This window comes from Apteryx mantelli, chromosome 2 (genome assembly GCF_036417845.1).
Source record: "Apteryx mantelli isolate bAptMan1 chromosome 2, bAptMan1.hap1, whole genome shotgun sequence".
NCBI classification, from domain to species: Eukaryota; Metazoa; Chordata; class Aves; order Apterygiformes; family Apterygidae; genus Apteryx; species Apteryx mantelli.
In genome coordinates, this window is record NC_089979.1 from 115,403,958 (window position 1) to 115,425,195 (window position 21,238).

Consider the following 21,238-nt stretch of genomic DNA (forward strand, 5'->3'; position numbering starts at 1 on the left):
ACAATAAGTTTGTTAATGTATTTGCATTACATTTCTACTTCCTACAATAGTTTCTAGTAGGAAACTGTTACTCATTCAGGATAGGCAACATAGGCAACAATATCCAGTTTTGCTAGTACAATGCTTCACTTCAGAGACAGATGATAGTAGTAGGTGATTTCTATCTATACAGTATGCAGAATGGTTTTGTAAAAGTGGCCCAGGACGCTGTAGAAATGAAAATGATGATACCACTACAAACCGAATTGAAAAAAAAAACCCTTTAGCCAATGTTATCTGTCCCATCAAATTCACTCAACTTATCACATTTTAATGAGCTTCAAATTATCAAACTAATGGGAAGACACTTTATTTCTCTTCTGTTTCTATTCCATATTTACATCTCTTCAGTTTCCAGGAAGTCAGAATTAACTAAATATTGACAGAAAAACATTGCTGAAAACCATAATAGCATAGTAAAATTTTTTTTTTTTTTGTCAGACAGACATTTTCAAACACTGTTGCCTTATTTCCTTTCATTATTCATCTATCAATACCTTATCCAAAAGGAAAGACAAAATGAAGCTGTGATGAAAAACAGTTGTTGGCATTACTGATACAAAATAGTTTAGGGTTTTTTTTCCCCCCTTGTTAACAAGGTTCAAAGTAAAATCAAATGAACAAAATTTCTTTAGGACTTTAATGTACTTATTTAAAATTTTCTCAACATTAGTAATCCAAGATTATTTGGCATTACCACTGGCATCATTCCCAGGATACGCATTTCACTGAAGAGAGAATGACAAATTCTGTTTACAGTGTAAAAGGAAAAAAGCAAGTTTTGTTTAAAAACCATGTCTGTTAAAGAAAAGAATTCCATCTGCTAAAGATAACATTCAACCTAATATCCATTTTTTAAATACTCACAATATAATCGCTGGACTTAGTTGGATATATCATCATATTTTATCTTAAATGATTTTTCCTTATGTGAAATTACCTCAGACATTTTCAGACCAAATCAACAATCATTCCATTTATAATTGATGTAACTAATACATTAATGGCTTAAAATGGATAAAACTAATTTCCTCCAAAATGCATATTCAGTTTCCATACATTGTTTGTTGGTCAATACAAACACAATCTAATTTTACTATAGCTTGAGTAGAGTATTGCAGTCGTTTGCTTTACATGATCTTACAGCTCTTAAGAAAAAGACAAATTAGATTTGGGAACTGTAGGAAACTGAGAATCTCTAGTTGTACTAAACATGTGCTTTTATACAGAAATACAATGGAAGCAGTAAGAAATAAGTGGGCTTCTGCTTTTCCAGTGCTTTTATAATAGTAAACCAATTTATGTTAGCCTTTTGTTAAAAAGCCTTCCTACAGAAAATTACAATACACTCTTTTCAGAAAATTCTCACACAGAAAAGCAGGAGACTCAGAGGAGTGCTAATAGGTTACCAAGGCTTCCAACACTACAGCAGGTAGTTTAAGTAACACAACCTGCAGTAAGAATGATTATTCGCCTTGTCAGTAGCTTATCTGAAGGAAGTCTAGAAGATTCAGTTCAGTTCTTAGCAAGGAAGTCCTTATCACAAGAGAGAACAACCACAAATAGCAGTCAAGACTTCTTTACACTTGAATTAAAGTGCAGAGCTTTTAAAAATTTCAGCACACAACTTAAAATCTCATGGGCAAGCTTCATTTTAACATATTTAACTGTCAAAATGAACTTTAGGCTTGGCTACTTATCAGCAGACATTTTGCGAGGTTGAAATATCATTCTCAATTACTACACTGTTTAAAATGAATTAGCTAATACATCTAAAAATAAATTTAAAATAGATGTCATGATAGCATCCTTGTTTGCAGGTTCAGCAGTGAAACCCAACTGAACCTGGAAACTTTCATGGCTGTGTACAATCCTTCCCGTTCAGAAGTTAAGGTCTATTGTCTGGTATTGGTCAGGCTATGGATAGCCTTCATTCACAAAAATGCTCTGCTTGTGTACTACATTTTTTACAAATGATTTTGTAACATGTTTAGAGTTTTATTTAAATAACATTTCAAACAAGCAAAACCCTCTGGAAAATTCTGTAACTAATGTAATGCTTGAGGTAGACACTGGGAACAGGCCACTACATGGAAGGTGGCATCAAACACCTCATTTGTTTTCTAAAGGAAGGATTCCCAGACAAGAGAAATGAGTAATCACACTAAGAGAAAAATAGATATTTTACATCTTCTTTTTAAAGCAAACTTCACAACTAAAGCAGTGTGGGAAAGTTTACAGTAAGACTGCATGCGTCATTCCTAGCTAGTGAATAAACAAACCTGAGAGGAAAAGCTCGAGTGTTTTGGTGGAAGAACTGAAAGTTATGTCCCCACTAAAAGTTAAAATACATTCATTACATTGACACACAAATTTGTCCCTTATATAAGCATCAGATTTAGTAACTATGCAAATCAAAGACCAAGTAAATGATTTAAATCATCATCAAAAAGAAATAGCTATTTATAAAATCTTTAAATTCTTTAGTTTCTAGAAACTATCACTGCATGTCTAGCTAGTTTAAACTGTTTAAAATCTACTGTCTATTTAAACAAACACTAAAAACCAGCTACAATAAAATCAACATACAAATAGCACATACACAAACTAATAAGAATGGATTTGAAGCTTAGAAGTGTAAAATGATCCCTGGTATAATGAAAGTTCTTTAATAATTACTCTCCAGATGGTTTCTATTTTTAACACATTTGATTATATTAAAAAGGTATTAAATATTATCTCACAGTTTACAGTTGACACCACTAATATTTATATAACCCATCATGAATTCTGAATTTCAAAAACACAGTGAGGCAAATTATTTTTATTTATATTGAAATAATTTCACATCAACAGACTAGATTCTTATCTCTCGCTTACTCAAAATAGTTTTCATAGAGCATTCATATAGTGTTCCATTTGAACTCTGAGTAGCAGGTATTTTAGCTTTACAATTTGCTAGTCTGCTGTATTAAATGAAGACTTCATAGCACAGAAAATGCTAAAACAGTTGAACTGATTTGTTTCCAATGCACATGCCAAGAAAGAGATTAGCAAATTGAGTAGTTGCACAAGGCAACTCCATAACTCTCCAAAATTAAGAGAACCAATTTTTTGAAGAGTACAAACACAAAGGTGTTTGGAATATGACCACTTAATTCACAAACTGCTCCAATACAAGAGACACTGAACCAGGCAACAGTATAGTTACATGTATGTTTGTACATTCCATACATTTGATGGGAAGGATATTAAAAAGCACAATCCCAGATTTACAAAGGAATTTAGGCATCTGAAGATACAGATAGGCATTCACTTAGATGCAGAAGAACACCCAGGTAGGGTCAGATGGCTAAGGCCATCTGTCAAAGTCAAAGATTGTTGAAAATCTGCAGGGAGTTAGAAACACTTTTTAGTCCTTTTTGCAAATTCCAATAGACAATTACTTCCAACCATAGGGGTTTAAATACCTTTGAGGAAATGAGGGTTTTTTTCCCATAATTATGACGACAGTATTAAATTCTGAATAAAGACAGTGTTAAAAGTAAAAACTTGAATAAAATCCAATTCCTCCAGACTTGTCACTGTAGCACAGCATACTCTAAGTATGATTTTTGCTTAGTTTTAAAAGTTTGTGACTTCCTAGCAACATTACTAGATAGTTAACAGGGATTGTTAAGAAATGGTTTATTAACACTTTGAAAATCTTGTGTAAATTCACACACAGATATTAGCCTTCTATATATGATCCATATTCTCCTTTTGTGGCCTATCATCCTTTACATTTTACATTTAAATTAATACTGATACCACTTACGTGATGTTTTTGAAACAAGAAGAGTGATTTTTGAACCGGTTAAAAACTGAAATCCCAGAACATTAGACTGGTCATCTTCAGATTGATCAGCAAAGTCTGAAAGAAAATTAAAAATAGTTTGCTATAATTCAACACTAGTATACACCAAACTTAAAGCCATAGCAAGAGAGAGACATTTAAGAGAGACATGGTACTACTGGAGCAAGTCCAGCGAAGGGCTACAAAGATGATTAGGGGACTGGAACATCTCTCCTGTGAGGAAAGGCTGAGAGAGCTGGGCCTGTTTAGGCTGCAGAAGAGAAGACTGAGAGGACATCTTATCAATGTGTACAAGTATCTGAAGGGAGGGTGTCGAGAGGATGGAGCCAGATTCTTTTCAGTGGTGCCCAGCGACAGGACGCGAGGCAACGGGCACAAACTGAAACACAGACACTTCCATCTGAACATGAGAAAAAACTTCTTCCCTGTGAGAGTGACAGAGCACTGGAACAGGTTGCCCAGAGAGGTGGTGGAGTCTCCTTCTCTGGAGATACTCAAAACCCACCTGGATGCGACCCTGTGCAACGTGCTCTAGGTGACCCTGCTTGAGCAGGGGGGTTGGACTAGATGATCTCCAGAGGTCCCTTCCAAGCTCATCTATTCTGTGATTCTGTGATAGCAAGGATTATATCAAGCTTTGCATGAGCAACCTAGGAAGAGCAATCTGAACAAGAAGGTTTTACAACTCAGAAGTAAAGAATATCACAAGTAGTTTGGTATACACTCCCTTCTATGGAACTGTTGCTCATCTACAGGGAGGAAGCTGAGCCATACTCTCTTCTCATATTAAATTGCATAGGTCTGGCAAAGATAGCTTTTTCAGAGGTTCAGCTGTATCATCTAATAAAAGCAGTGAATACTGCACAGCCCAAAGAGACCATCAGCTATGACAGATGCAACACTGTAGCTCTCCTTTAGCTCAGATGTCTACTTAAAATTATCTTTATAATGTTTAAGTGGCCCCTAGATTTTAAAAGCTCTGTTTTATCTTCCAGCATACAGGACAAAAAACTTCTAGCTTGCTAAAATTAGCTACCCTGCAAAGCTCTTGCCTGCCCATTTTCCTTTAAATTCTATGTATTGGACCACATCTGGTTAAAAAAGCTCCATTTTAAAAAGCACCACTTTTTAAAAACTACTACAAATCACATCTCCTCACAACCTTCCCCTAAAATAAGCCAAACAAGGAGTAGAAGGGATACAATTCCCATTAAAGAGCACACCAAAAATCCAAAGTTTTTTCACAGATCACATCATAAACAGCATACCTTATATTTCTTTTTCATCACTGAAAATAGGATGAATAAAAATCAAAATATATTAATACCTCCTTCTGGAACACAAGGTCTATATTTTATGTTATATTTTCAGCAATGAATCCCTAAGTTAAAAATAAAATGTTCTATTTTGAGAATATCTCTAAATAGAATTTCATAATTCAACACATTTATTATCATTTAGCCATAACAGAAACCTATGACAAAAAAACAGAAATGTAGGCCTTTAAAAGAAAAGTTTTTCAATTATTATTTATGCTTGAGGGAAGTGTTACACAGCACATACATATTTGAAAGAAAAAGGTATGTTTACTGTCAAAGAGATGAAAGCCAGGCTACCACAAACTCATACCCAGTCCTTTGATATCTCAGACAAATGTATTACATAACCTTTTCAGAAATGGCTGCAGATCCACTTTGAAACTATTATATTAAATTTGTTGGCCCATACAGCTCTCATCAGAAGACTGTTCCAGAACCTTAGTCCTCCAAAGTTAAGAAACTTAAGGATTTCCAGCCTAAATTTATTCACAAACACTTTATAAGCATGTTTATTCATTTGTTCTGGTGCTAACATTATCATCTAAATCAAAGATATACCCCTAAAGTATTTACTGAAGGCAACTGTATTCCGTTTTTTGCCAGTGTTTTGTCAAGTTAAATTACACATTTGTGTAAACAAATCAGCAGTTTTATCAGAGACAGATATCATGTTAGCCAAGATAGGTAACCTACCTTGAAATGTTATTCCACCATTTTATTCAAAACATACTTTTAAAACGTTCTGATATTAGCTTTGTTAATTATTTAGTTACTCCTTTTGGCAAAAGATTCCAGTCTGAGTTACTAACACATCTCCTCTTATGGACATATTTAAAATCCTACCTGGGAAAATGGTGAGCAAACTGATGGAAGGTTTATTGGTATCAATAGTTAGCTTGTGGTTTGCTGTTTTTGAAGGTTGAGCTGGAAAGCAAATTAACCGCAAAGGTAGCCTGAATTTACACTGTGCAACTTTTAGTATTCCTAAAATGAAAGAACATACAGATTCATCTTTCATATGCATATTCTGAATACAAGATACTTCATACTACTGTCCTCAAAGAGGTATAACAATGATTTTTTTTAATGCAGCTAAGGAACATGCTACAAAAATAAAAATAAAAACTACGTAAAACTCTCGATCACGGTTAGCTTTCCACCTAAAATACCTTTAAACCTGAACACTTTTAATTACCTTCTCAAGTGAACATTTTAAATTGAATGTGAAAGCAAGCATCATTACCTAAATGCATTGCATAGCTGTAGTCACACCAATAACATGTGATAAAGATTAGTAATAGCTTAATGAAACCTCTAGACAAACAATTCTACCTTCATGACAGACAGCTGCATCATTACTCCTGTTGCTTTGAACACAAAAATGAAAAATTTGTTTACATCATGATTATGACAAACTATGCGCTTGTTAAGAACACACATACTCTTTGGTTTGGGGGGTTTTTTTGGTTTGTTTGTTTGTGTTTACACTCTTAAGTGAAATCTATGTAACCTTCCTATCAGCTAGCACACGTTTGGAGCTTAGAAAAAATGTGTGTAATAGATATTATTATTTACGCACTGGCGAAAACTGTACCAGTTCTTCACAGGCAAATATCAAAAGCTATTTGTGTATACTCCCTTCTTTCTGACATGTCATAACAAAACACAGTGGCACATTTGTACCCCAACTATCAGCCGGAAGTATGCCACAAAGAGTTGACAAATAAACAGGCCTGTGCTGCAAACTATACCACAGGCTTTAGTAATTATCACTGCATACTCTGCAGAGGTGCTCTTTCTAATTTTAAATAACATCTCACCTTTTTTCTTTGGCAACAGCTTCCTATTTTTACCAGGATACCTGCTCATGATCAATTTGATAATAATGTTCTTAAAGCTGACATCCCACAATCATTGCCCAATAGCAGTAATCAGTCTTGTATCAGTGAATCTTAAGAGCACATTAAGGGGAATCACCACCCAAGTTAATAGCCTTCACGCTGGCAATATGGAACGGGAAAAGAGCTGAAAGTTATCTTTTTTTTCAGGCAAGACTGAAAAGAATACAAAGCAAGATCTGGATTTAATGAATGACGCTGTTAAAGAACCTGTTAAGTTCTTTTTTCTTTGCTTAAATACTGAATTACCCAAAGGTATATTAAAAATTTATCTTTCAACTGATTACATGATAATAGAACAACTGTAGAAGAACAAACTGGTTACTGTCTTTGGTATTGGGATCTCATATCAGATGCAGTTTTATCAGAATGGTGCTAGCCACAAGAGAAAAGAGGAAGTTGTAACACTAATATTTAGAAAACATGTTCAATACAATTAGTCAAGAATTTGCACAAATATAAGCTAATGCTTATCTACAATTCCTGTCAGGTCAGAAATTGCAAGGTATGTTCTATAAGAAAGATGGAAATCCTAGGTGCTATGAAATGTGGAGTGCTTGCTCTTTGGGGCAACCAGTTTTTATTGGGGAAAGGAGTTAAGGGAGGGGGGATTTTTTCATGGGGCAGCTAACAGGAAAACATACTGTTTTGTTCATGTACGGACATCGCTATAGGCACAAATATTGATAACATTGCAAATGGTATTAATGACATAGCAGCATCACTCAATCTCTTCCAAACAACCAAGGAAATTCAAACATCAACCCCAACACCCACCTCAGGCCAGCAGAAGTTAGAATACATTTTTAGAGAGAAGAAAGTTACTCTTCATGGATCATGTGGGGACAGAAATGTCATGCACTATAAAACTGACAGCTGTACAGAGGTCATCAGGGATGTAAGTTTAGAAGGCTAGAATAAAAATACTCCTTCTCTTTCCATTTTCTTTCGTTCATTCCTTCACTGATCTCTTGCAAAGAAGAATTATTTCAAAGTTTTGTCTGGGGAAAAAAACATCACTAGAAGACTAAATACAAGACTTGGACTCAATTCATCCATCTGATTATCATGGTTGTCAATTCATTAGTGCTTCTGGCTGGCTGATAATGCCTCCAAGTAATTATTCTGAAGGAGCTTGTAAAAATCAGTGTAAAACCAGCAGAAAGATCAAGACAGGCCCTCAAAGCTAGACTATCCCTGTGCTCCAAGAATTGCTGAAAAATATTTCAAAATAAATCCATGATGTTTTAGAATGATTTGTCCAACTATCTCTTCACAATCTAATGGGAAAATTAAGATCTTGTCTTCTTAATGACAACATAACAAACATCTTGCTGTTAAACTCGAACATATTTGAGAGACTGTTGCAACAGGAAAAAATTAGTAACAAAATTATCCAAAAGATTTTGAAATACTTTTAAATATAAAACAAGGTGTTTTTCTTCCTGTTTCAAACCAGCTTCTCCTTGATTGCCTGTTCTCAGTCTGCCTCATCATAAACCATGATTTTTCAACATTTCAGAGAAAATTGAAACCAAAACTAAATCTGATAATACTTTGCTTTGAGAGAGGAGACAGAGGAGATTTCTGGTCTACAAGAGTCCAAAGTAAATATAAGAAAACAAAACTGAAAAGCTCCAGCAAAATTTATCACTAGAGTGAAAAACTCATATTCAGAAATTCTTTCAGAATGTTTCCTTGGGCCTGCTAGAGTAATTTTAAATGGAAGTAAGGAAATCCAAAGCAATAGCAAAGTCTGGGAGCCAGAACTTCCTTAGTCCTTTCCTGTTATGTCTAGTAATCGATCTTTCTTCATCTAGAGCTGTGATGCATTGCACTGTAATAATGGAGAAGAAACCACAGAGAAATTTTTTTTTTTAGATTCTCTTTGCCATGCATAAAAGTAGAACTCCTACTCTGAAGTACAACTGAATCAGACTATCTCATAACATTACTATTATAGTTAAAGTAAGACATACTATGTGCTTACCAGATGAAAGTAATAACATAATTACATGCACTGTAGTTAAGCTTCCACTTCCAAATTACTGACGCATTAATCTTAATTATGTCTATAATATGACATCTGATGCGTATGATAAAAGAAACAGTCAAGTTCAGAACTGCAATTTGGGATGATAAATATTCAGAGAATTCACGCCTTTTCTACTACTGATGAAACTGAATTTAACTAGTCCAGTGCACATCATGCTAACGCAAACACAAATTTTGCCAGGGATAATTCTACAAAGTTCACTGTGCTCCACAATATTCTCTTTTGCGTTAGTAGGTTTTCATCCTGAGTACAAGTTGCTTAAATCAGAGAATCCAAGTCTTCATTTTCAGAATGTCACCCAAATTATATACATTGATTTTTATATATTTTATACATTTATTCTATATATTTTATAATAATTTCATTACTTTGCATGGCAAAAATCTGCCACGTAGTGACAGCCATTCTTGCCAAGAATAGTATTTTGTTTGAGATGGTTCAGCATCTTTTAATTGTCTTTTAATTGTAGCCCTTGCAAGTATCACATCTACAACAACCACAGCTAAGTGTTGTGCTGGTATTTCTAATCACCTGGAAAGCAATATTTTAGCTTTGAATAAGATGCTTCCAATAGGAACTGGAATGAATAGATGTTAGTGACATTATTCTCAGAGCTGCTTTTTCCAAACAGTGTAGCATTAACTGCAAATCTTGAAAGTCGTTTGTGTTACACAAAATAAAGCTACAACTTAGCTGCCTGAAAAGTTCTTACAGAAACTTGAAAAAATAGCTAAAAATATGGTTTAAAAAAAAAGACCATACAATTGTGTTTTCCATTTCTAATCTCAAAGCACAAAACACTCAATATATTGCAAAATTCCTATGTTACATATGTGAAAGCATATCATAATTCACTGAGGAATGTCATTATTTCTTTCTATTTTCCTGTGGATAGTCTTCTTATGTCTAAGCCTCATTCACTTTCAAATTTTTCCAATATTCATCTTTACAGCAGCATCAAGTCTAGGACAGTAGAAAAGCTTGTAGAAATAGTAGGTAAATTAAAAGCTCACTTCCAAATCTGCTTTATTGAGTAACTGCTCTCACTATTAAGACAATTCAGACTTTTTGTTTTTTCATTCACTCACCTTCAGGATTGAGCTCTACCATTTAATCAGCAACAGGAAAAAAGAAAAGAGAAATTTATTAACAGGTTTAAAAAAAAACAAAAAACAAGCCATGTTTGTAAGTAGGCAAACACATAAAAACATACTAGCCAAAAAACAGTCATGAGACCATGCTCATCAGCCATACAACCCCATCCAACTGGTGACTCATATTAACCTTCAGCTGTATGAATGGATATCTTAAATTTAAAAAAAAATGGAGGAAAAAGTCTCTATTCAGATAAAATGCACTCATAAAAAGCACTTTATTTTTCTGTGCTAGTGTATTACTTAAGGATTTAATTGCCTTACACAACCACTGTTAGCACTGGTGTTTGTACGTAACTGAAGAGAATTATCCCAACTTAATAATTTAAGTGAATACCTAAAATTTTAGTAAGATATTAACATTAATGCTTCTGTATTTAGAAGTCTTGCAAATTCTACTATTAAGATAAGCTTTAAAAGTTACTTCTAAAGTAAATTAATTCTGTTATATGTCATGTCTTTTGGTGATTTTTTGTATGTTTGTCTTGCATTTAAAGACTCAAACACACTCAAGATAAAAGATTTCTTTACTTCCCTAACCAAAAAGGTCTACAAAATTCAATCTAATATCTAAAATATAAGCATAACTAATTTTGCCTAAAAGAAATAATAGTTCATTCATTTGCAAAGGGAAAACAACATCTAAGTTTCAAACAGTGGTCTTGCAAAGCTAAAATCACAGAAGGAAAAACAGCAAAACAAAAAGCACACTTTGAAGATCAAAAACACTCAAAAACTACCTATACAGTTGCACCACAGAAGCAGTTTGAAGCCACATCACTTTATGAGACACTTGTGAAGGTAGAGCAACTCAGTCACAAGGAATAAGCAGCCTAAGAGACATAATACAGAGGCACTAAACTGCACAAGCTGTTTGTGCAGCCTCTCAAGAGAAAGGGAGGGACATCCTTTAACTCCCTACCATGTGTACGCACCTGTAAGTCTAGACTAAAGAGGATATGGTCAAGTTTTACAAAAAGCGTGAGTTTCAGTTATGTCAAGATACAGATCAGCATTTTAACTATCAGCAAACAGCCTAGACTATCAACATAAATAGAATGTTTCAAGGGAGAATTGATGCAAAATACATGCTTAAGTAGAAGTGTATACATAGTATAATGTACTTAAGACCACTACCCAGGGGCTACAGGGGTTACAGGGGCTGTAACTCCACATGCATTTCTTTGGTGCGAGCCTGCTCCACGTCACCCTTCCTTTTGTGTAAACACAGAGAGCTGTGGCAGCACAACGAACTGAAAAATCTAGCTCAGAAGTAACTAGTTGATTGCATGAGCATAACAGAAGAGGAGGTGCAGGAGCAAAAACAGTGAGAAGTGAGGAAAGATGAGGCTGCTTAAGCTAGTTTACATTGTGTTTAACTTAACAGGGAAGCCCAGCCTGAGGGCAGTTTCTCATGTAACCTGACAAATACTCACAGGGCAGCTGTAGGAAAATTAAGTAAATTAGCTTTCAGTTATAGATAGTAGGGTAAATTTACATATTCTATCACTAGGGTCACTAGGACATTATTAAATGGAATGACCAAATTATATTGTTTTGGATTATTTTGTTTGGATTATATTGTTTTGGTTTATTTGTTCAGAATGAATATGTTCAACTGTTAAAAGTGAAGTGGGGAATAATCACTCCCAGTGCTTATTCAAATCCTCTTCCCCTGTGGGGAGGCAGTTATTGTCACATTTGTTGGCAGCCCCAGAAGACTGAACAGTCATAAAGAGGTAATTAACTTCTCACCCCGAGAGGTGGTCTCTTAAAGAGCTGAACAGAAGCAAATTAATGGGGCAGGATGGGGAAGCTTGCACAGCTGCCTCTTGTGCCATAAACATATGATTTTACCGCTATAGAACAGATTGTGCAACTTAATGATGCTACATAAAATATTAACTAAAACTGCTGAATTTTCAGATACATTATTTCTTTAATTACTATTCGCTTTAAAATATGTCAAAAGAAGGTTAAAAGAAATAGGTAAACAAAAAGACCTAAAAGAAGGCTAATCAATTTGAAATCTCCAGTGGCTCACCTGTTGGTGTACTATATGAAACCACAACATTTCCTTCTAGCTCTGATGGAGGACAATTCCCCTTCAAAAAGACAGACAGGACCACGGTTTCAGATGCATCTGGTTCTACAGATAATACAAAATTAAATCAAGTAATAGGAACAAAAGCAACAGAGTTTCTAGCACTTCAGGAAATATTTTATTAAATTATGATAGTCATTTCCATCATTTCAACCTTTATCAAATCTTGGCACATATTTTTTCTGAAATACATGTTTGTAAAAAGCAAACTAGTCTCTTCAACTCAAAGCCATCTTAAAGCATAGAAAATCTCAAAACAGATGCAATTTTATATTGTGATTTTAACATCCCACAAAGCCATCACCCCTTTTTCCTGTCACACGTTGAAGAAACATAAGAACTCTTTCCTTTCAGATCAGAGCAGCAGTAAAGCCCTCTTTCAACAGAGATCAATACTAGATGCCTCAGGGCAGAAATTGTCTGCAGTCCCAGCTGAGGCAGCAGGACACAATTCTCTGGTTTGCAGCTCCATTTACAGTCTTTGAGGTAATCCCACCTGTGGCCATATCAACAGAGTTGGATAAAGGTTAGACTCACCAAGCAGTAAATGCTAAATTGGGAACGTATGCTGGGCTGGCCATAGGTAATCAAGCCTTCGGTCCCTGCTTTTAGCTCAGCAGTGCTACTCTGCATACACAGAATTGCCAGAATGCTCCTGCACATTATTGTATCTGGAGAATAATTAATTTTCTTTCTCCCTAGTGAAGCTGCCAAGCTGCCACCCTGCCCCTCCTCACCTGCAGCAACTGCCAGGCATCATACCATAATCAAGGAAGAAGCTTCACTCCTCCATTTTTCAGCCTTTCTACTTTTTTTGTCTTCCTCTGCCGAGTGGCACAGAGGAGCTGTGAAGTGCAGGCAGGACCAATACGGAACTGCTTGCACTGCAGTATATCTGCAAAAATGCACTTGATGGAGGCTGGACTATATGCTTCAGACATCTCCAGAAAAAGAAATGTTATACAATAGCTGCAATGGTACTATAATAATTTACCTAAATTATCAAAGACGAACTGGTCACAGGTCACTGCTAATGGAGCTTGTACACATACTGCCAGCTTTGGTTTCTGTGCAGTCACTCTGCTCTGTATTGTTATCTAAACCAAGTTAAAATAGAATTATTTAAATGAAGGAATAAATTAATCTCTGTAGAGCAGAAAACTAACATAACCAGCAAAAGGACCAGAAAAAAAAAATCAGCAAAATAATTCAGCAACAATGTTTAAGAAATTCAAAATTCAACTTCAAAAACAATATTTTTCCTTTCTTATGTATTTTCAGCCAAAAATAATGGTATAAAATAACTAGAAAGTCTACAAAAAATGAGGGAATTTCTCACATTTTCTTTGTAATTTTAGGCCAAGATAAATTTATGTTGAAATTTAATTAAAATATTTTAATATTTTTCAAATGTCATGTTTGCTTATTTTAATGTAAAATAAAAATATATTTTGCCTCTTTTAGATGGCTAAAGGGAAAAGAAAGAATAAAAACAAAGTTAAGCTAAGAAATAAGTTCCTCCAACTACAAAGAACAACACATGGTCTTTTGAATAACTTCAGAGTCAAGTTCCATTTGATTTTTACTGGAAACAAATTCTAAAAGTCAATATATAGTATGCCCAGCACACATAGAACTGCAGATTAAATGACAGCTGAATAAGCTGCAAACCTGAAATGTTCCTTGCTGCTTCCATTGCAGAGGGAAACAACTGGCTGCAGAAACAGTGCATATCAAAAGTATGTCCTTTACTCAGGTATAAAATGAAATTATTGTGGTTGACCTAGATCTGAATATGGTCTCTATATATGTGGACCATATCCATTATCTATTATTACATGTTTCCTAGAGCTGCTCTACCAAAGAGTCCTCCAGGGTCAGGTAAAATCAGATTGGGAAAAAGTTACTAAAGCTTTAAAATTACTTAAATGTGAGGAAGTTTGACTACTTTAATTAATTAACTTTAATATTTATTTTGGTTAAACAGCAATATGTTTGGGCTGTAAACAGGCCCTCAGATAATCCTTAATCACTAATGCTTGCAAGTAAGGGCAGGGAGGATCATTTCATATTTACCTGATGTCTCTTTGTAAAGACATCAAGTAAACCTTGCCCCCTTTCTCTGAAATCACAATCTCAATAAAAGGAACCAGGAAGATTAAATTAATATCCTCACTTATGCTACTGCAAGTAAGCAAGCTAGAAACCTGCAAGCATGAGACTGCACACTTCAGAAAATTTATAATCAAAATAGTGACATTTAAAGTCATTGGTAAATGCCATTTCAGTGCAGTTCCAAAATGAAGTATTTTTTCACAAATTGCTTTTGAAGATAACCTGTATTTTGCCTCAAAAAAAAAAAAAAAGAAGGAAAGAGGGACACATACACATTTTGAAAAATCCATTTTTGTCCTCAATTCTGAATTACATTGGACTTGAAACAGTTCAGTGAATGCAGCTGTGTAAATGCACTTGCATTACCTTTAAGCCAACTAGCTGGACACTGTCAGACTACTTACTGCAACCACAAAAAATTCAGTGCAAGCTAATTGTCTGACTATTTATTAACTTTCTAAAGCAGCTACTACACCCAAATTACTTCTTTCAAATCTAATTGAGCCAATATCTACATGTTTTCTGGTCAGAGTGCTGACTACATGTAATTTATCAGGTTTTTTTATGAAGTCTAATTTGCACCAACTTCTTTAATGCACGGAAGGGCCATAAACCACCTAAAATTGCCAAAATACTGCATGCTGTGACCATGTCTTTCCTGCCTACAGCCTGGCCCTCCAAACCACGTTTTCCAAGGATGTCCTTAAGTAACTGTTTCCTGTGCTCAACTGCAGTCAGAGAACCGTTTCAAGCCATGCTCTGCTTTTTGCTTCATGTAAGATACTGAAGTGAGAGGCTCTTATCCAATAACTTTTGTCGAAAGCGCCTCATTTTATTAAAACTTTTCTGAAAGGCCTGTAGCTGTCCTTTTTAATATTTTAATATAAAAATGTGTCACAAATGTTGGAAGCTTTTTACAGCGTGACGCATTGCCTGTAGATTTTTTCAGGTACCGTATCCACCATTGCAACAGTTAAATCACATTCATTATTAGCCTTATCTATATTGCAGAAAACTTGCAAAGTATTCATATAAACTTGTTGCATATTCATTCAAGATAAGATTTAATTTTAAAACTTGTCAAAATCAAGTTCAAAATTTTTCTCAACTTGTTCAAGTTCAGTGTTCAAGTTCAATTTAGTCTGACAGGAGTCATAAAACAACCATAACATATTAATATTTCTTATTTTAATAATGACCACTGTTTGTAACTTCATAAATAAAGAAGTTAAATTCCACTAGTTAAAAGAACTTTTCCATCAACTGCAATTGATTTTGAGACACGTGAAGATCAGTTAAAAGCACTTATGACAGAAAAAATATTCTGCAAAAATTGGAATGCATGATAACTCCTAGATTTACTATTTTGGTTTTGTTAAAACAGGTAAGATGCATGAACAAGAAAATAGAATGGGAAAGTATAAAGTCGTCCCACAAAAAGCATATTCAACACATGAACAATCCATACTGATTTTAAATAGCATTTGGCATTGGCATTACATTAGAGATAATGATCAGATGAGAGAGAATAATGGCCATTACCTGTGTTCCTAATACTAAAATCATAACCACTCTCCAAAACAGAATTTGGCAATTGTATACAATACTTTCATCTACAATAAGTCACTTATACAACGTATTAGCTCCAATGTAAACTAACAACTGATAAATTCATACATCTCTGGAGGTAATTTATGTTCTGTATTTTAAGACACCCATATGTTCACAGTCTGATTCTAAGCCCAGGGCAGTTCATCTGAACTTCATTGGGTTTTCGTAGCAAAACTATCACGACTCAATCAGGATTAGTATTTTATCTTATATCATCTTAGCATAAAAAGTAGAGAAAGATGCTGGACTAAATACAGTTAAACCACACTAATGCAAGAGAATCTGATTCAATAATAGTCCAGTTAGGTTTTGAATTTTTCACTCCAGACAGAGGGAAAACTTGCAAGGTTCTCAAAAACAAGGCCCTGATTTTGCTCTGCTGGTACTCCCAGAAGCCACTGTCAAACTCAGAAATAAAATCACAATCCTTTGGGTGCAATACCAAGGAGAAATTGCACTTGCACACGTGCGCGCGCGCGCGCACACACACACACACACACACACTTTCTTTAAAATCAAGCACAGGCAGAAACCCTTAGTGAGGGCTAAAATGGTGTGAATTTTAAATTAGATTTTCTGACTTTTTTGGTAACAATAACTAAAAATATGAATTTTTTTTAGAAAACAAAGTATTTTTGCTTATTTATAACTAAAGAAGCAGCTGAAGATAACAGTTTTCAAGTTTTGCATAAACCAACATTTATTCCCTTTGTAAAATGTTGTAAAAATTGTTCTTATATATTCAAAAATAACTTCATCCCAGCATAACAGTCTTTACATGTCTCTCTTAAAAGACATAAAAATATCAAAATTCCAGTCACCTTAACTTCAGCAGAAAGCTTGCAAGAAGCGTACTTTGTCATATTAAGAAAAAAAAAAAGAATTTAGGTATGTATTGCATTTGAAATTCTACTCATGTTCATGATCGCAGTGAAACAGACAGAAAACAGACAGGTTTGCTAAAATTTGCCACCACTATTTGAGTGCTACAGTCTGAGCTAGGCACAGTACCTTTACTGTGACTGATGGAACCGCCTCTGCTTTTACCTCACTGTCAATGGCTTGCTGTGGAAAAAAAAGATGAAAACAGAGTAAATTCAGTATTACACATGAATGACTGAACACAATGAATGCAATATTACTCTCCTACCATCAACTTGGTAAACAGGGAATTAACTGTAAAGGACTTATCACTTCGATGACAGATTAAAATACACAAAATACATTTCTGAGCTCCTTCTGAAAATATGATGCCTCTTTGAAATTGCCTGCAAAAAGGATAGCAAAAGGTCACGAAAGTTGTGTATATAAGAAGCTAATACACTTTGATGTATATATGAATATTTGAAACTGTTTTGCTTGGCACACTTCTTTCTACTGTATATTTATTCAAATTTTGGAAATTCCTTCTGTTATTCAGCAAGGAAAGGTGACTTCCAATCCACCAATATATTATATACACACCACAGTATATACTATATAATCACCACACACTATCTTACATTCAGAATAATGTATCTTAAACTTCAAAAGAAAATTATGGAGGGCATCTTGTTGCTCCCGCTTATGTCTGTGTCAATAGGCAATTCCATTGAAAGCAAAATTCATCTTGGCCATGCAGGTTTTTTGAATATCTTGTTTTATGCTCATATATCGTTTTGCAAGGGCAGTCTCTACAGTTTAAGAAAGTATTCTTATTTGTTTAAACTAGTTTATTTTAAAGAATTACTTAACTACTGCTAAAATACCAAAATGCACTGACATAAAATTATACTTTCTCATGATAAAACAGTAAATTAAGAACAATCTGATGCACTCTAACCCACCCTCCTTTTCATCCCAACATGCTAGTGTAAGGTCCACATCTGCAGAGCTCTTGAGAAGTCAAGAAGTCAGTAGGCTCCCTCTGGGTTCTAGAAGTAGGGCTTTCATATAGATACATACACACATATGTATGCATAAATGTGCATATATATATATATATAGACACACTTTTAAAAATATTTTCGGTTTAAAAACATAAGAACTTTCATACTGGATCAAAAGATTGGTCTGTCAAGCCCACTGCCTCTAATGGTGACCAGTGGTTGATCCTGAAACAATAGCACAGGAGGCAAAGAGGGTGATCCCTGCCCAGGTATAGCATATTCAGCTTTCAGAAATCAGCTGGGGCTTCCTGAATCAGAGGCTGCATTCAGGAGGTGGGTTTAAATAACCAGAGCTGTCCTCCATTTGCTTATCTAATCCATTTTAACACATTTATACTCTTTGCTTCTACCACCCATGTGACAATTTAAGTCTGTTCACAAGTGCAGAGGTAATATTTGCAAGCCTGTAGTACCTGAGATCACTGTGGAAGCCTGAAGATTGTTCTGACATTCGCTGTGCTGATTCTTCCCCATGAAGTGCCTTATCAGATTTTCCTCCTCTAGATGGATACAGGAGGAACCCCTAGGAAATTTTACCTCACAGGAAACTCAGATATATTGACGGCCACCTTGGACACTACAGATTTAAGGCTGTGCTTTATTTGATATACTGAGTGGCTTACAGCTGAAATGGCTCATTTACATCCGCGAGGTTAAGTGAATGAGTACAACAATATCAGAGCATCTGTGGATCTAACGGTTCTAAGTGTTGTGACATAATTACTACAGCTAGCCAGGATTGTGTCACTCTCTTTCCTTTTTGCCACCAATTAGGCTTTTCAAGATACAACTGCCAGGACACATTAAAAAACATCTCTTTATCAAATAATATTAGTAATATTAATAGTAGACTTTAAATAAAGATATCTATTAGATTTGTAAAAGAAAGTATTAAAAAGCAGTTTCATGTGTATTTTTAAAACAATAAGTAGCCCTGAAAATCAGTTTTACAGAAGTTAGTGGCCAGAAATGACTAATTATAGTTATCCTTGTAAAATGAGGTACACATTCTGAAAGGTTCATATGAAAAATTTTAGGAGGGAAGATAAGATCTCCTGAATTTTAATTTGAGTTAATTTTTATAAACTACATATGCATGTTAGATGAGTAAACTCTAATTAGATTGCTGCATCAGAGAACAGCAAATGATACCTTGTCAGAGAAAGATCACTTCTTGTGATGTGTCTTTGGGTGTTTTGTACATTTTATCTTTAAGAGATCCACAGGAGGACACTTACTGCTGTTTCACCTCATATTATTAACTGCTGTAACATTTCTCGCTATTAGAAATTTATTCCAAATGCTAAGGAAATTTTCCTTTGCTTAGTTTTGCTTGGCTAAAATCTAAAGGTCCCCAGACAGAAGATAATAGATAAATTCAATTATTCTAATCAACAAAAGCACATCTTAATTGACATACATCTGGGTCCTATGCACAAGCTCAGTCTCAAAAATATAAACAAATATATAATAATCACCATTTCAGATGTTTTAACTGTGTTTATGACATAACGCTTATGCTATATGACAAGCTGTAAAATAGGCTGGAATTTTTGCCATCTTTTTGCCCTGTCTCCTTTAAACAATTTTTGTAAGGTGAATAATTGTATTTGGCCACACTTGCAATGCTTCATTTGTATACGTGGGACTGCAGATAAAAGTGCCCAATACTACATTATTCAGCAGGAATCCATGCACTTTACTACAGATCCTCTGTGATCAATCATTATTTACTTGTGTATGAAATCAGTGTTTTCACAGAGTAAACATTCAAATTTCCTGATGCATATTTCAACAACAACAACAACAAAAAACGTTCAAGAAACAAATGCATAAGACAATGTTACCCAAAATGGCAAGTTAAGCAGCCTTAGATGCTATTCATACAAAACAGAGGGGGGGAAAAAAAACTTTCAAAATAGCATGTGTTTGCTTGTGCATGGCAAGTTATTAAATTATAAAAAATGAGCTAGCTGTGAAATGTACTTTTCTCCTACAAAAAAACCCACATTTCTTTTCTGTTTTAAGATCTAAAAAACGGAACAACTTACATCTACTCACCTAACAGTCAGCTGTGAACTTTCATGTGTTAGCGTTGTATAGTGTTTTACATATCTAAACTCCTGCATAAATAACTATAGTTATTGACTTATTTTCAGCTTATTTCTAATTTCCATTCCCAAGGATCTGAACTGTTTGTCGTCACTACTGTAAAAATTTCCTTTTTATAAAGGTACATACAGATTCTGCATCCAACTCAGGTGAAACTTCTGCAACAACAATTAGATCTTTCTGCCTTTCACATTCGGGCAAAATATCTGGAAGAAAAAGAGAAAAAGCAAATCAGCTCTCCTTTAACAAATGTTCAGTTACATTTCTAAAAATCAAATGATTTCAACAGCATCAGATTTATCAGAATTTTATATCATTAATATCATTATAGCTACTACTGTAAAGGAAAAAATAGCAATGCCTATGTTTTTGAACAAAGAAATTTTTCAATTTTGTGACTTAAACTTGGATTCCAGTCTGGATTTCTGTCTTATGGATGATAAAGTATTTAGATGCATTTCATAATGGGATTTTACAGTCACTACCCATGGTCTTCAAGGACTCTAGAAAGACTGTAAGGAATTTTAAAATGTTTTTCATCATATATATACACACTAATACACCTATAATAAATACAACTCCATTTCCAAAACGCATGGCACACATCTCTCATGGTACACTGTCATCTAAATAATTTGCTAATGAATACATTAGACAAAAATTCTGTGCCTAATATTGTAACATAGTTCGAATACATTTTAGAAATTCCTTTGCATGGAAAGGTATAATAAAGTTTTACATACAGAATGCTACATGGAGTTTGTTTGCAATATGGTGATTCCCAGGAATGTCTACATACAAGGTAAAGAATGCTACCAACTGTTTTATATCCAAGATATAAAACCTTATGCAGATTCACATGTGTAAAAAAGTCATAAGCGTTAAAAGCAAGGCATTTAAATATCATGAGGAATTACATTATCTTTTCTGGAAAAAAAATATAGTCCCTTAACTCTTTAAAGTATTTGTGTCTTTCTGAAAAGTACTTTTATTTCTTAATATTAAATGTATTGGAAAAAGAAAAAGAAAAAAAGAAGTTTTAGCTC

The 21,238-nt window shown here is 34.5% G+C and overlaps 1 protein-coding gene across 6 annotated transcripts in view; it reads right to left on the minus strand.

Annotated features, from left to right (window-relative positions):
* Positions 1-21,238, minus strand: part of BBS9 (Bardet-Biedl syndrome 9) — a 312,936-nt gene that overhangs the window by 232,861 nt on the left and 58,837 nt on the right. For all 6 annotated transcript variants that reach the window (XR_010883441.1, XR_010883440.1, XM_067291268.1 and 3 more), the window contains exons 11-17: positions 20,322-20,398; positions 17,164-17,217; positions 13,421-13,523; positions 12,367-12,471; positions 10,257-10,271; positions 6,058-6,198; positions 3,857-3,952 (exon numbers count right to left, since the gene is read on the minus strand). Coding sequence is in view for 4 of the 6 variants with exons in the window: in XM_067291268.1 (XP_067147369.1) it covers positions 3,857-3,952; positions 6,058-6,198; positions 10,257-10,271; positions 12,367-12,471; positions 13,421-13,523; positions 17,164-17,217; positions 20,322-20,398 (591 nt within the window). In the remaining 2 variants the exon portion in view is untranslated. The remainder of the gene's footprint in view (positions 1-3,856; positions 3,953-6,057; positions 6,199-10,256; positions 10,272-12,366; positions 12,472-13,420; positions 13,524-17,163; positions 17,218-20,321; positions 20,399-21,238) is intronic.